Source organism: Heterocephalus glaber, unplaced genomic scaffold (assembly GCF_053883595.1).
Source record: "Heterocephalus glaber isolate CG9 unplaced genomic scaffold, H.glaber_assembly_v1.0 deba00000071, whole genome shotgun sequence".
NCBI lineage: Eukaryota > Metazoa > Chordata > Mammalia > Rodentia > Bathyergidae > Heterocephalus > Heterocephalus glaber.
In genome coordinates, this window is record NW_028258137.1 from 18,871,560 (window position 1) to 18,886,201 (window position 14,642).

General features: G+C 52.0%; 2 protein-coding genes across 10 annotated transcripts in view; one reads left to right on the forward strand and one right to left on the reverse strand.

Annotated features, from left to right (window-relative positions):
• E2f4 (E2F transcription factor 4) overlaps positions 1 to 4,883 on the reverse strand; it is a 6,689-nt gene extending 1,806 nt beyond the window's left edge. Inside the window, exons 1-7 of the mRNA XM_004843047.4 lie at positions 4,677 to 4,883; positions 4,154 to 4,263; positions 3,856 to 4,017; positions 3,520 to 3,563; positions 2,713 to 2,774; positions 2,188 to 2,482; positions 1,504 to 1,734 (exon numbers count right to left, since the gene is read on the reverse strand). Coding sequence (XP_004843104.1) covers positions 1,504 to 1,734; positions 2,188 to 2,482; positions 2,713 to 2,774; positions 3,520 to 3,563; positions 3,856 to 4,017; positions 4,154 to 4,263; positions 4,677 to 4,811 — 1,039 coding nt within the window. The 5' untranslated portion in view covers positions 4,812 to 4,883. The remainder of the gene's footprint in view (positions 1 to 1,503; positions 1,735 to 2,187; positions 2,483 to 2,712; positions 2,775 to 3,519; positions 3,564 to 3,855; positions 4,018 to 4,153; positions 4,264 to 4,676) is intronic.
• A 3,777-nt stretch (positions 4,884 to 8,660) lies between these two features.
• On the forward strand, positions 8,661 to 14,352 carry Exoc3l1 (exocyst complex component 3 like 1). 9 transcript variants are annotated; one of them, XM_004843054.3, is made up of 14 exons: positions 8,661 to 8,907; positions 9,189 to 9,256; positions 9,454 to 9,629; positions 9,708 to 9,927; positions 10,686 to 11,298; positions 11,378 to 11,495; positions 11,727 to 11,852; positions 11,959 to 12,059; positions 12,246 to 12,356; positions 13,133 to 13,262; positions 13,388 to 13,510; positions 13,592 to 13,747; positions 13,837 to 13,961; positions 14,056 to 14,352. In XM_004843054.3, the coding sequence occupies exons 2-14, from the start codon at positions 9,235 to 9,237 to the stop codon at positions 14,243 to 14,245; spliced, it is 2,211 nt and encodes a 736-aa protein (XP_004843111.1). In that variant the 5' UTR covers positions 8,661 to 8,907; positions 9,189 to 9,234; the 3' UTR covers positions 14,246 to 14,352. The 9 variants fall into 9 exon arrangements, with proteins under 9 accessions (XP_004843111.1, XP_087061437.1, XP_087061466.1 ...); XM_087205311.1 differs by lacking the exon at positions 12,246 to 12,356 and having other exon boundaries at positions 8,665 to 8,907; XM_087205313.1 differs by lacking the exons at positions 9,454 to 9,629; positions 9,708 to 9,927 and having other exon boundaries at positions 8,667 to 8,907.
• The last annotated feature ends 290 nt before the right edge of the window (positions 14,353 to 14,642 follow it).

A 14,642-nucleotide genomic window follows, 5' to 3' on the forward strand; every position in this document is an offset into this window, starting at 1 on the left:
TGAAGGGACCATGAGTGACATATGCCAAACAGGAGCTCAGGTTTTTTGCCTAGCAGGCCTTAGCCAATGAATATATGTGTGTGCATGCACATGCACATACATGTATGCTAGGGATTAACCCAGAGCCTCACACATGCACAGTACCTACTCTACCACTGAACTATATTCCAGCCATGAAAGCACCTTTTTAAGAGGGGCTGCACTCAGGATTTAACCGAGCCTTCACACTGAGCAACATTTCCAGCCATTGAAAAATTTTTTTGAGACAGGGTCCTGATAAATTGCCCAAGCTGGGCTCAAACTTCTGATCCTCTTGCCTCAGCCTCCAAGTGCGTATCACCACACCTGGCCCTGAAGGCACTTTTTTTTTTTTTTTTTTTTTTGGTACAGGGGATCGAACTCGGGTCCTTTCACTTGCACAGCAGGGGATGAAACCACTGAGCTAAATCCCTGGCCCTGAAGGCACTTTTATAAACAGACAAATGCCATAATCAGGGTCACCTTTCAGAGAGATTATTCTGTCAGTAAGGGAAAAGAGAAGGATGCTGATGAGTCTAGAATCTAGATGGCCAGCAGTCACTCTGAGTGCTGAGGATACAAGACAATGAGAGGTGTCTCATTTAACCAATGTGGATAGGTGGTGAGAGAGAGAAATGGAGTAACATCTAGGTGTCAAGCTTGGGTGGGTGACTAGGACCAATGGTAGAGTGCCCACAGAAAGGAAAAAGCAAATTTCAGGAGGAAATGGATTCAGTTGAGGTCATGTAGGAATGAGGTATTCACTGGAGATGGAGAAGGGAGAAGAAGACAGAGGTATAGAGATCAGGCAATAGATCTATACAGACTGGAGATTTGACACTGCAGAGCTGGGGCTCTTTCCAGGTGTGAAATGGGACACAGCCGCACAAACAGCCAATGTTTAAGCAAGTGTCAGGGAGAGACAGAAAAGAAGCCAGTGAGGTAGAAGAGTCAAGACTGCATCATTCAATCTAAAAAGGAAAGAGTAATCAGCAGGGAGCAAGACAGCAGCAGAGCCAAGCCCGTTGGGAACTTGCTAGATTCAGCACCTCATCAAGAGTACCACTGCTGCAGCACTGGGACAGGGTCTTGCCAGCTTCATGCTGAGGGTGACTAGACCGAGAGATGGACATGAGTAGGAACTACTCTTTCTTTCAAGGAATCCAGACACAGGGGAGATAGGAAGGATGAGATGGCAACACAGGAGGAGTTAAGTGTCAATTTGAGGTGAGAGACCCAGAGATACTCCAAGGGATGGAAAGCAGGGCTTGAGATAGGGTCAGGGAGTTCCACATTGTCCCAGGAAGAGGGCAAAAGGGCACCAGCAGTGACCCAGAGGTCAGGCATCCTGCCTTGGCTGGCGTGGGGCTCTGGGGTATCAGACAGAGGATGACAGAGGTGGGTTCCAGCCCCAGTTCTGTGTCCGAACTAGGAGTGGGCTGAGGCTATGCTCTCCTTGCTGCTCCCAGAGGGGCAGGTACTCACCACCTGTGGGGTCCACTTTGACGGGCTCAAAGGAGGTAGACGGGTTGGGTCCAGATGAACTACTAGTGCTGCTGCTGCTGCTGGTGCTGCTGCTGCTGCTGGTGCTGCTGCTGCTGCTGCTGTCTAGCAGGGCAGAAGACTGCAGCGGCCGGGTGTCTAGCACTGCTGGGCCCAGCAGGAGTGAACTGAGTTCACCACCATCCTTGCTCTCAGTTCCAGGGCCACCACTCACTGCAATTACATCCCCAAACCCAGTTACATGGGGGCAGAAAACGGGTCACTGAAACTGGGTGGGCTAGAACCACGGCCAGGATGACCACAGTACTGGTTCCCAGACCAAGGGGGAATCAGACACTGCCAGTCAGACCAGAAGAGAAAAAGTAGAAATGAGTCAATGAAGGGATCAAGGCCTGTAGGAGGGAGTTTCATGGACAAGAAGGGTCTGAGGGTACATGAGTCTCGGCAGATCTGAAAGAAACTACCATCACTGCTGCCACTTCATGAAGCCACAGCTTCCCTATTTAAAGGGCTCATTCACTGCCAGAGCAGGGGGTGGGATGGGCAGGGAACAGGGCAAAGCCAACTCTGACAGTCTCTTCCAATCCTGATCGTGGCACTCCACAACACTACTGCCTCTGGGGCCCCAGAAGAAAAGCCCATCACCAGCTGCCCACCATGCCTTACCTGTGACCTCAGCTGCTGGGCCAGCCACTCCTGGGACTTCAGTGCTTCCAGGAACAGGGGTAGAGGTGGTTAGCTGGGGACTGCTTGGACGTGAGGCTTCCTGAGGCTGGGCTAAGACAGGCTTGGGCAGAGGTGAAGGAGTAGAAACAGCAGATGAGCTCTGGAGCAGATCCTCAGGAGGTGGCACAGGAACAGCCACAGGTGAACTCCATGCCTCCTTGTTCACCAGCAGCACCTCAATGGGGCCACTCACACTCTTTAAATGAATCTGGTACTTCTTCTGTCCATTGAGACCCTGGAGGTGGAGGATAGAGGATGGGGGACAGGTAGAACTGCAAGCAGGCGTGGCTCCTGCTTTAATCTGGGTCGGGGCCAGTGTCCTCTCCCACTCAAGCTGCCCATCCTCTTAGATAACCCCAAACCCCAGGCCTCCCCCTACCTGCCCCACCCAGGTTTTATCAGACTCCACAGCCAGCACCCGCCCTCATAACCAGCTGACATCGCCTGGCTAGGCTGAGCACCCACCTCTGGGATGGGCACCTCCAGGCTGGTGCCTGATGGGGCCCGGATGGCCAGAAGAGTGTCTCCTAGAACAAGGACAATGGGTCAGGGCCATGGGCTGTTGGAGCTCGGAATGGATATGCTTGCCCCCAGGAACAAGATAGGAGACCACAGTCTCTAAGGGACCAGACAGTAGGCACCTGTCATCCCCACTGCAGCTGGGGCAGAGCTACAACTTCTCTTTCCAACAGCCCTGTCTCAGTGACCTGACTCAGATTTCCTAATCTGGGTTCAAACACATTTGTGGAGGGACAGATCACTGGACATGAAAACCTAACTCCACAACTGACGATGCTGATCCCTAGAAATAGGTTTTCTGGCCAAGGCCAATGTCCCCTTCCCAGAACAAATCTAGGGGATACAAGATGGAGACGGATCAGCTCCTGTGTCCACAATGCAACTGAACTAACACCAGGTTGAAAGTGGGAGCTGTTGGCCCCTGTATATAAGCATGAGAAAGTACGCACACAAGGGTGCTGTCTTTCTCTCTTTCCTTTGTGCCTCTGTCATGCCCAAAAAGCCAAACCTGGAGTACAGTGCTCATAGGGGCAAACCCAGGGACCTATCCCAGGATGTTTCCACCCTCTCAGTATAGCTGGCCTCCTACCAAGTGACACTCAAACCAAGGACTTACCCTACCTATTACCTCTTTGGGCAGGCCCCAGAAACCCTTTTAAGAGAAGGAACTCTCCTTGGTTAAAGAGCCCAATGAAAAGAAACGTGGCTCAGCCCAGGCCCACCCCCATCTCCCTCTACCCAGGCTCTGCTCACCAGCAAAGCATCTGCAGATGTCCTCATGAGTCACGTAGGCCAAAGTGTGGGGGTTAAGGAGAATGGCTGTAGGGTCAGATGGCAGACCACAGAGGAGACCCAACTCTCTCACAGAAGTCTGACACACAAGCCCTCAGAGAAAATTACATGGGGAGGGATCACGGGCTAAGATTGGAAGGGGAGAGTCTCTGCAGAGCAAGCCTAAACCCGGGACCTAGACAGGGGATAGAGGACCATCCTCCCAAGGTACAGGGCTCAGGGCACCACAGAACAAACCCAGCTGGATCAGAGGGCCCCTTTTCCATTCCCCCAGAGCAGGGACCACTAGGAGGATATCAACTGTTCTGCACGTCCTCTGTGACATTCCGGATGCTCTGCTGCACCCACACCTTGTGCTGATCAAGCTCTTGCTCTCGCTGCTGCAAGTCTTCGATCTCAGCCTTGAGCTCAATCAGCTTGTCAGCAATCTCCCGGGTATTGCAGCCAGGCCCCACGCCCCTGAGCCAAGGGAGTGAGACTGAGAGGGACTGCTGAAAATTCCAGGTCCCATGGCCCCTGCTGTCTCCTGCACCCTCCACCCCATGCTCCCAGCAATAGGAGATCCTACTGCCCTTCCAGATACGGTTCCACTCACTTCCACTGGATGCTGTTCTTGGATTTTTTCTCGATCAGCCCAATACCTTCCAACACGTTGGTAATGTCGTATATCCGCCTCTTCTGGCGGACAGCTAGGGTGTCAGCTGCCTGGCAGACAAAACACAGTGGTGCATACTTAGCCCCACTCTCAGGTATATCCCAGTTACCTTGGGGTGGTCTGGGAAGAGGTTTACTTGGGTCCCAATCCATAGCCTCCACAACCCTACAGCAACTCAGGACTGAAAGGCAGAAAGAGACCTGAGTGTTAGATACTCTTTTCCCTATGCCAGCCAGGAAGGGCCACGAGGACCAGCACCTGCAATCCCAAGCCTGGCACGTAGCTGACACTCAAAAGCTTCGGCCGAATGAATGAAAAAGTCCCCGGGGGCCTCTTTCCTGTGAGAAGGCACACGGATGGCGGGGGTCCCTAGGAGGACTCAGCAGGGCCGCCCTGAGGATTCTCGTTACCGGCCAAGTCCTGGCCCACCATGCCCTCAGTCGCCCCCTAGCCCGGGCCGCACCAGTTTGAGGTCGAGCACGCCGTCCTTGGCCTCCTGTAGAAGCGACACGAACTTGGTGGTGAGAAGTCCCAGGCTCTTCTCGTGTCGGCTTGGGGTCCCCGGGGGCGGCGGCGCCTGCGGGCCGGCCTCTGCCATCGCGCCCGACCGCCGCCTCCCCAGAGCCAGGCCAGGCCAGGCCGGCGCCGCCGCCACTTCCGCTTCCGTTCCTGGCCACCGGGCCACCAGAACCGTCGTCGCTATTTCCGCTTCCGCCCTGAACCTCCTCAGGGACCATGGTGCAATTCCTGTCTGTATGCTGGGAAGTAAAACTTCAGGGGCCATCGGCAAATGTCTAACTCCAGAAGTTGACCAAAAGGCGCTTGTCTGTGGGAGGCTAAGGAAGGCGGATTAGAAACTAGATAAACTGGGGAGGGATGTGCAGGCAGCCAGTGAGCAACCTCAACAATACAGAGCAGGGAGCACTGGGACGTTTTCTGCCAACCTACCTTCAAACCACTAACTACCCTAGTGTAGAGAGGACAGACCACACTGCTTTATAATCCCGACCTGTTGCCCCCAGACCTACTCATAAAAGCTGCCTCACTGTCTTGGGGATAACCCACCGTATTTTTCCTGCCAAAACAGCAAATACTAACTACCTCATCCCTACTACCCCTTCCCTGGTCTTGGCATCATCTTTCTCTGGTCTCCATACTACAGTGCTCAGAGGCCACAGGACTTTTTTATTTATTTTTATTGGTACATTTTATGTATACAATAATGACATACATCATTGGAAATTCGCACCTTTACATAATCTCTCTTGGTTCTTATTTTTCCCCCTTCCCCTGCCCTCCCTTCAACCCCTCCATCCCTTCCTATTTACAAAAACTTTGTTTCCATTTTTTAATTTTCTCATATTAATTCCATTCCCTTCTTTCCTTTCCCCTACCCTTCCCACTTCCCCTTCCCCTTTGCCCCTTTTCTTCCTATTTCACATGATCTATTATACCTTTTAGTCCTTATTGACACTTTCAGTTTCTCACACTAGAGAACCTATTCAGTATTTACACATGTGTGTCCTATTTATTTCACTTAAGAGTACCACCTCAATGTGCATCCATTTAGCTATAAATGTCTAATTTCTCATTTTTTATGGCTGAGTAGTACTCCATTTTATAAAAAAAAACCCATCAATCTCCAGTTGATGGGCAATTGGCCTGCTCCCAAGTTTTAGCTATTACAAACTGTGCTGCTATGAACATGGGTGCACATATATCACTGTGGTATGATTCTTTTAATTCTTTAGGGAAGATCCCCAGCAGGGGAACAGCTGGGTCAAATGGGACTTCCAGTCCTAGTTCTTTGAGGTATCTCCATACTGATTTCCACAGTGGTTGCACCAGTCTACACTCCCACCAGCAGTGGAGCAGGGTTCCTCTTTCCCCACAGCCCCGACAGCATTTGTTATTGGTTCATTTCAGCAGCCATTCTTTCTGGGGTGAGGTGGAATCTCAGCGTTGTTTTCATTTTCATCTCTCTAATGACTAGTGATGTTGAACATTTTTTCATGTGTTTATTTGCTATTTCTGCTTCTTTGTCTGAGAAATGTCTGTTCATTTCAGATGCCCATTTTTGGATTGGGTCTTTAAATTTGGGAGGTCTGATTTTCTTAAGTTCTTTAGAGATTCGAGATAGTAGACCTTTGAGGAATAGCAGGTGAAAAATTTTTCCCACATTGTGGGTTGTCTCTTCACACTGCTGGTGGTTTCTCTTGCTGTGCTGAAGCTTTTTGATAAGAAGAGATCCCACTTGTTGATTGTTTGTGCTAGTTCACGGGCAACTGAGGGGTTGTTCATAAAATCTTTTCCTGCACCAATGTCTTCAAGAGTTCTACCTAACCTCTGTTCCAGCTGGTTCAGTGTTTCTGTTTTAATATTTAGATCTTTAATCCATTTCGATATTAATTTAGTGCATGGTGAGAGATATAGGTCTAGTTTTAATCTTTGACAAGTTGAAACTCAATTTTTCCAGCACCATTTATTAAAGAGGCTATCTTTCCTCCAGTGAGTGTGTTTGGCTCCTTTGTCAAAGATGAGGTGGCTCAGTGTGTCTGGCGTTGTTTCTGCATCTTCTAATCTGTTCCACTAGTCCTCCAGTCTGTTTCTTTGCCAGTACCATGCTGGTTTTATCACAGTAGCTTTGTAGTATAGTTTCAAGTTGGGAGTTGTGATACCCCCTGCCATGTTTCTGTTACCTAGAATTGCTTTTGCTATTTTGGGTCTCTTCTTGTTCCAAATGAATTTTTGGATTGTTTTCTCAAGGTCCATGAAGTATGCTGCTGGAATTTCAATTGGGATTGCATTGAATCTATATAGCAGTTTTGGAAGTACGGCCATTTTCACTATGTTGATCCTTCCTACCCAGGAGTAGGGGATGTCTTTCCATTTTCTGATAACATCTTCAATCTCTCTTTTCAGAGTGTTATAGTTTTCAGAGAAGAGGTCTTTGAATTCTTTTGTTAGGTTGATTCCTAGGTATTTCAGTTTTTTGGATGCTATTGTGAAAGGAATTGTTTGCCCTATTTCTGTCTCAGTGAGTCTGTTTTTCATATAGAGGAAAGCTATTGATTTTTGTGTGTTGACTTTGTATCCAGCTACTCTACTGAATTTGGTTATTAAGTCTAGAAGACTTTTGGTGGAGTTCTTGGGGTCTTCTATATAGGGTATCATGTCATCTGCAAATAATGACAATTTGACTTCTTCATTTCCTATTTTTATCCCTTTTTATTTCTTTCTCTTGTCTAATTGCCAGGCCACAGGACTCTTACAATCTCTTCTCAGCCAATGCAAAGAGGTTGACCTATGTGTGAATAGAGCATTTCTTGACATTTAGGAAAGGTTATGTTTGCTAGTGTCATTTTGTTTTTATTTATTTATTATTTAAAACAGGGTCTCACTATGTAGTTCAGGCTGGCCTTAAACTCACTATGTAGGCTGGGGATTTAGCTCAGTGGCACCCTTGCCTGCATCGAAAGCCCAAGGTCCTGAGTTTGATCCCCAGTACAAAAAAAACCAACCTCACTATGTAGCCCAGGCTGGCCTGGAACTCACAGAGATCTTCCTGCCTTGGGCTCCCGAGTGCTAGGATTACAGGCATGCACCACCACACCTGACCTTGTTATCTTTAACATTGTTATTACTTACTGTTGTTTATTTTAGGTCAAGTTCTGTGGGAAATAGAGTGACAGGGATTTACCTACAGCAAATATACTGAGGATTCGCACTTGTAAGGGAGTCAGACAAGCAGAACTGGGCCGATGCAGTTATAACAGAGGCCTCAGCCCATCCCATCAGCTCTGAAATTGATGGAATCCTTCTGAGGTATTCACACCCACACAAAGGTACAGGATCTTTGTATCCCAATGCTGACTCAGAGCTCATAGAGTGGTGAGACCTCAGCAGCCTACACACCTGGCAGCTGGGAAATGAGGGCTTCTGTCTGAAAGGGTGACTTGAGTGGTGTTCCCTACAGGGTCCATTCCATGGCTCCCTATCACTCAACATGAACACAACCATCATGATCCCTGTCAGACCATCCCCACTACTGCCCCTCTTCTCAACAGCCTATGGTCTGTCCTCTATAGAGGTACACATTCTCCTCCAAAGGCCCAATGGCACAGTTTTCATACCGCAGTGTTGTCTGCATCCAAATCTCGCACTTCACCCTTCACCCCAGGTTGAGACCAAGTCTACTTCACTTCTATGGGCTCAGCACTAAAAGGTTCTGGGTGGCTGATCAAGAATTGGTGATAGGGCTGGGGATTTAGCTCAGTGGTACCACACCTTCCTCAAAAGCTTAAAGTCCTCAGTTTGATCCCTGGTACAAAAAAAAAAAAAAAATAGTGATCATAGGGAGTACATCCCTGCCCCCAACCCTCCGGAAGTGGCGCCCAGCCCTCCCCACCTCAGTGCAGATGCTCTTTCCTGTTGGGAATAAAGCACCAAAAACTCAGCTTCCTTCCTTTCTGCCTTGGGGGAGGTGGGGCCTTAGAGAGAAGAAGGGGTTTCTGGGCTAGGAAGTGGGAGAGAGGCTTTCTTGGGGAGAGGAATTCTGCTGCTGTGTGGCACAGAAGCTGGAGTCAACCAGGCCCTGGGAGGAGTGGAGGGCATTGGCAGCTCTGCTGAGGGGAAAAGGGCATTGTCAAGGCCAAGGCTGCTAGCAGAGGAGGGAGGACGCCTGGTCAACTCTGGTAAGTTTTTCCCAAAGTGTCCTGGACATCTCAGAGCAGAAACAGAGTCTTAGAGTTGCCAGATGAGGCCTGTTTCCACTCTGCCTCACTTAGCATAACCCAGAAAGCCAACAGGCAAAAAGCCTTGCAGGTGCCTCCCCCATTATACCCACCCTCTCTCATTTCCTGAGGGAGCTGGGCAAGCACCTCCTTCCTTTCTCAGAAGGGCCCAGATAGAGGGAGCAGCCCAAGGGAACACCCATTCTGCCCAACTCAAACCCTTACCCCCACCCCCACCTCAGCTCCTGCTCCTCCAGGCCTATCGTGGACTCAGCAGTCAAGGACAAAATGCAGCCCACACTTCCCTCTGGTATGAGCCCCATTGGGTGAGCTGAGGGAGGGATGATGGCAAGAAAGATGTGAATGGTGGAGTTGGGTCCTCCCTGCCAGGTCTGGCTGGAACTCTATAGGACAGTGAGGAGTGAACTGTCCTAGGGACAGGCTGAGGACTAGGAAAGGCAGTAGGGTCAGTGGCTCCAGCCCTTTCTGACTGACAAAGCTTCCCAGGCTCTTCCTGCCAAGAGCCTGAGTGGCCAGAGCAGGAGAGGGCAGAGCAGCTGGCCAGAGGTGCAGCACTCAAGTGGGCCTCAGGCATCTTCTACCGCCCAGAGCAACTGGCCCGACTGGGCCAGTACCGCAGCCGTGAGGTGCAGCGTACCTGCTTCCTACAAGGACGCATCAAGGTGGGCATGGGATAGGGGCAGCAGTGCTGGGGTAGGCTGCAGGGCTGGCCAGACCTCACTGCCTACATCTCTCCACAGTCAGTGGTGCAGTCATACTTGGAAGGTGTGCAAATTGGTGTGTGGCAGCTGTCCCAGGCCCTTGAGGCTGTGCAAGGAACCCATGAGGCCCTGAACCAGGCCCATGGGTTGATCCAGGGCATGGCTCAGACCTCAAAGACCCTAGAGGCCCTGCGGGAGCAGGTTACCCAACACAAGCAACTACAGGCCCTGTCTCAGTTGCTGCCCCGGCTGCAAGCAGGTGAGTTTGCAGAACCCTGGGCCTCAGCTTTCAACAATCAGTCCATAAACAATTCTTCACTGATCAAGGGCCCAGGGGCACTGGTAGGAGATTGCATGGAGGGACACACAGGGTCCTACCAGGCATATGAAGCAGAATGCAAAATCAGCTCATCCTGGGGTTCTCAAGCATGGGATGTTTGAATCAGGATGAACGCCCTTCATATTGCTGTGGCTACCCTGGTTGTTAATATGTTGAAAGAGCTGGGGGAAGCCAGGCATGGTGACAAATGCCTGTGATCCCAACACATGGAAGTCTGAGGCAGGATGATCAACACAAGTTCAAGGCCAGGCTGGGCTACATAGTGAGTTCAAAGCCAGCCTGAACTACGTAGTGAGACCCTGTTTCAATAAATAAGTAAATAAAATAGAAAGGGCTGGGGATATAACTCAGTAGTAAAGCAAGTGCTTAGCATGTGTGGGGCCCCAGCATATTCCTCGAGCAGGGTGGGTGAACAGCCACTAGCATAGCCCCCAGTTTTTCTCTACTTTCTCCCCATTATCTTTGAGTTTCTTTTGTTCCATTAGCTCAATGATTGACACCTGGCCCACCAAGTCTCTAGGACTTTGCCTGGATCCTTGCAGATTGGCCAATGCTCTACTGTAATGGTTACTACATGTTTTGTACATAACCCAGTCTCAGGGCCTCAGTATCCTTTACTGTACCCATTACACAGGTGGGAAGGCTGAGACCCAAGGCTGTCTCCTTTCCTTCATTAGTGCCGGCTTCAGTGACCCACACAAAGATGCTAATCGATACCCAACAACTCTTGGAGGCATATGTGAGCCTGCGGGAGCTGGAGCAGCTGCAAGAGGAGGCATGGGCATCCTTGGGGGGCCTGGAGTTGCCAGTCTTCCAGGGGCTGGGCCATCTGGCTGAGGCATTGGGCCATGCTGTGGAGGCAGCTGCAGGGGCTGCAGGCCAGCTGGCACAGGCAGATCCAGCCCTGCTGGTGGCTGCTATTCGAGTAGCAGAGATGGAAGCTAAGCGTACAACTCCACTAGGACAGGTCCCCCGAGACTGGAGGCAGCGCTGTCTGCAGGCACTACAAGCAGGCCTGGAGCAGGTCTACTTTGGAACAACTGTGCTGCCTGAGCCAGGGGCCTTAGCAGAGTGGCTGAAGGCTCTCCAGATGGCCTTGCCTGCTGAGTTGGCCACAGCTGAGGCACTGGTAGCACCCTGCTGCCCACCACACTACAATGTGGTTCAGCTATGGTCCCACACCCTGCACAGTGGTCTGCGCCGCAGCCTGCAGCAACTCCTCGCAGGACCTGAGCTGGGAGCTGCTGATGCCTTCAACTTGCTGCATTGGGCACTGCACGTGTACCTGGGGTCAGTGTCCTTGAGACAGTGAAAAGTGGGAGGATTAGAAGATGGGGGCTCAGTGTGATGCTGGGCCACCTATCTCCAGGCAGGAAATGATGGGGAGCCTGGAGTTGGGGCCTGAGGCTGATGTGTCCCAGCTGGAGCCCCTCTTGACCTCAGAGAACATCGAGCAGCTGGAGGCAACATTTGTGGTCAAAGTTCAGGTGAGTGTTTGGGCCACAGAGGGATGCTTTGTCCATTGGCTATAGCCTTTATCTGTCAAATCCTATGTCTACTTGTCTCTGGTAGGGTCAGTGGCCTTCTATATCCCATCCACTGACCCGTGCTTTTTTTTTCTGGTACCAGGAATTGAACTCAGGACTTTGCACTTGCCAGGCAGGTGCAGCACCACTGAGCTCAATCCCTGACCCCATATCCCTTGCTTCTTGTCCCAGGCAAATGTGGCCCAGTGGCTACAGAAGGCACTGGATGGGGAAGTAGCTGAGTGGGGCCGGGAGCAGGAACCCAACACAGACCCCTCTGGCTTCTACCACTCACCAATGCCAGTCATCGTACTGCAGGTGGGTAGGAAAGTGGCTAGGCAGGTGGGCAGTCCCCATAGGGAAGGGGGAAGAGGACAGGACTTAGGGGCTTTACTGATGGTTCCCTGTCCCTCCCTGTCTATAGATCCTGGCCGAGAGCATTCATGTGACCAACCTGGTCAGTGAGTCGCTGCAGAACCGAGTGTGTGGCATGGCACTGTCAGAACTGGGCACATTCCTAAGGAGGTCTGCCAAGCATGCACCCACTCCCAACCCTCAGCCCCACTCCCAGGGCAGCCCCAAAGGCCTTTGAATGAATAAGTCACACCGGTGGGAAATGGCTCCTCCAAACAAGTACTTGGAAGGGGGATGGGAGTATGGGGACTGGGCCTGTGGAGGCACCAAATCCAGGAGCTGCTCTGCCCATTGCAGCTTCAGTGATGCTCTGATCCAATTCTCCCGAGACCACCTCAGTGGGGAAGCCCTGGCCCCTCACTATGTGTCCTACCTACTGGCTGCCTTCAACCACCAATCAGCATTGAGGTACTAGAATGGTCCCAGCAAAAGCTACCTTCACGAACCCCAATTTCATTCCTTCTATTTATGGTTCCACCCACACTAGCCCGCTAGGAACTCTAGGCCCATATAACTCAGGGGTTCTAATCCTAGTTCTGGTAATTACTAGCTGTATGTCCTTGGGAGAGTTACCTATCTGAGTCTCACTTTTCTTATTAGTATTATGTAGGTAATAATGGATTGGTCTATGAGTCGCATAAAATAAACGGATATGGGGTGCACACAGTGGCAAATATTCATCCTGTCAGCAAATATTTATCAAGGCCTCACTCTATGCCAGATAATGTCTGAGGTTACAGTTGTGAACAAAACAAAAAATTCCCTTCATCTTGGGTGCCATGCTGTTTCTTCTTCTTTTTTTTTTTTTCTTTTGGTACCGGGGATCAAACTCAGGACCTTGAGCTTGCAAAGCAGGCACAGTGCTGCTGACCTAAATCCCCAGACCGACAGGTTGATTTTTACTCCCTTCTCTTGCGGATGAGGAAACAGAAACCGAAAGAATGACTTGTTCATGATCACAGAGTGAATTCGAGGCAGGTCTAGCCCGGCTATGTCTCTCTTGTAGCTGTTGAACACATCCCTCCTAGCTTTGACAGATACTTTAGGCCTTAAAAGTGCAGGAAACTGCCTTTCCCGCCCCTTCCTGTCATACACTTGCGCCACAAGGTGGCACCCTAGTGGTTGAACCACAAAGGGCAGTGCAGGCCTTGGCCTTGGTCCTGAAGTATTTTTGGTCGGTCCAGCTCCTCGATGTCGGTCCTGCAGCTTGATGGAGTGGCTACCGGGGTCTTGGCCCCGGTGGAAGCAGGGCTGGACGAGTTGCAGAGAAGGATCTGCCGCCTGGTGCTGGAGGCCCTGCAGGTGGAGCTCCAAGTGAGGCTTCCTTCCCGTCAAAATGTGGGTGGGAGGTGGAGAAACGGGGCAAGTAAGCGGGGTCTGTGGAGACTGCCAGATATGAATCATTTCTCCAGCCCCGTCTCTGACTCACCCTTCCCCAGCCCCTGTTCGCAGCTCTGCCCTCGCGCCAATGGCTGTCAAGCTCTGAGTTGCTGGACCGAGTGTGTGAGCGGACGTCGCGGTTCTGCAGGGACTTCTGGCGTGTGCGGAACCCCGCAGTTCAGGTGCATTGGACGGAAAGGCTGAGGAGGGGGGAGAGCAGATGGAAAAGGCAATCTAGACCTATCTCATCACATTCCCTGCAGGTGCTGCTGGCCGAGGCAGAGCGCACTGTGGTGGTACAGTACCTACACGCATTGATGCAGGGCCGCCTCGTGTGCTGCAGTGAGGATGAGCGGACCCAGGCGGCCGAGCGCCTGGAGCACGATGCCGCCCAATTTAAAGAGCTTTTCCTCAGTTTGGTGAGCGCTTCTTGGGTGGGCAAACGGGCGAATCTCTGTGGTGAGTGGGAGCTGAGGGCCGGCTCAAAACACGACCCCAACCTGCCCAGGGCCTGGAGGAGAGCGCGCATTGCACGCCAGTGCTGCTCTCCGTGAGGGAACTGCTGAACCTCCGCGATCCTACGATGCTTGGTCTCGAGGTGGCAGGCCTGCAGCAACGATTTCCCGACGTGAGGTGCGGGGCGGGGGAGACGCGGGAGGGGAAGGGCGTGACTGACGCACCTCCGGGCGTGGCTGACGCACCTCCCACCTCCGTGGTGTCCCGGCAGCGAGGATCACGTCTCTGCCCTCTTGGACCTGCGCGGGGACGTGTCCCGAGAGCAGCGCCAGGCGGCACTCAGCTCGCTGCAGGCTGGCCCACCGCCCTCACCCCCGATGGTCCGCCGCCCACTCTTCAGCCTCGTGCCGGCGCCCACGCCTTCCCTCTCCTCCTGCCTCTTCTCGGGACTCTGCTCCTGACGCCCAGTCTCTGTGGAATAAAGCCAGCCCCACTCCCCCTAAGCCTGCATATCTGTGTTGGAGAAGGCAGGGTGCGAGGGATGAAATAAAAATGCCGGTGGAGGTTAGTGAGTTTCAAGTACTGTACAGTGATACACCCAAGGTATCCTAGCTACAGTCGGGTTTACGGGCCGCGCCGCACCTATCCAAACATCCGCCCTTTTCGTAGACTGGGGTCCGGACCACCCCGGATCCCGCGCGGTACGCAGGTGATGTCCCCAAATATTCACGCCTCGGCCCTCCGCCACCCAGGTCCCTCCACAGAGTCGCGGGGGAAGTCGGGAAACTCGTGGAAGGGCGGGCCTAAAGCAACAGCCCCGCCCGGGGGCGTGGCGTGATGCCAAACACCGCCCACTCC

What these genes read in the sequence shown, in the direction of transcription:
- Exoc3l1 (XM_004843054.3), top strand. Translation starts at nt 9,235, where the DNA reads ATGCAGCCCACACTTCCCTCTG. An exon ending in GCACTGCACGTGTACCTGGG is followed by an intron (nt 11,299 to 11,377) that starts GTCAGTGTCCTT and finishes ACCTATCTCCAG; the next exon opens with GCAGGAAATGATGGGGAGCC. An exon ending in TGCGGAACCCCGCAGTTCAG is followed by an intron (nt 13,511 to 13,591) that starts GTGCATTGGACG and finishes CATTCCCTGCAG; the next exon opens with GTGCTGCTGGCCGAGGCAGA.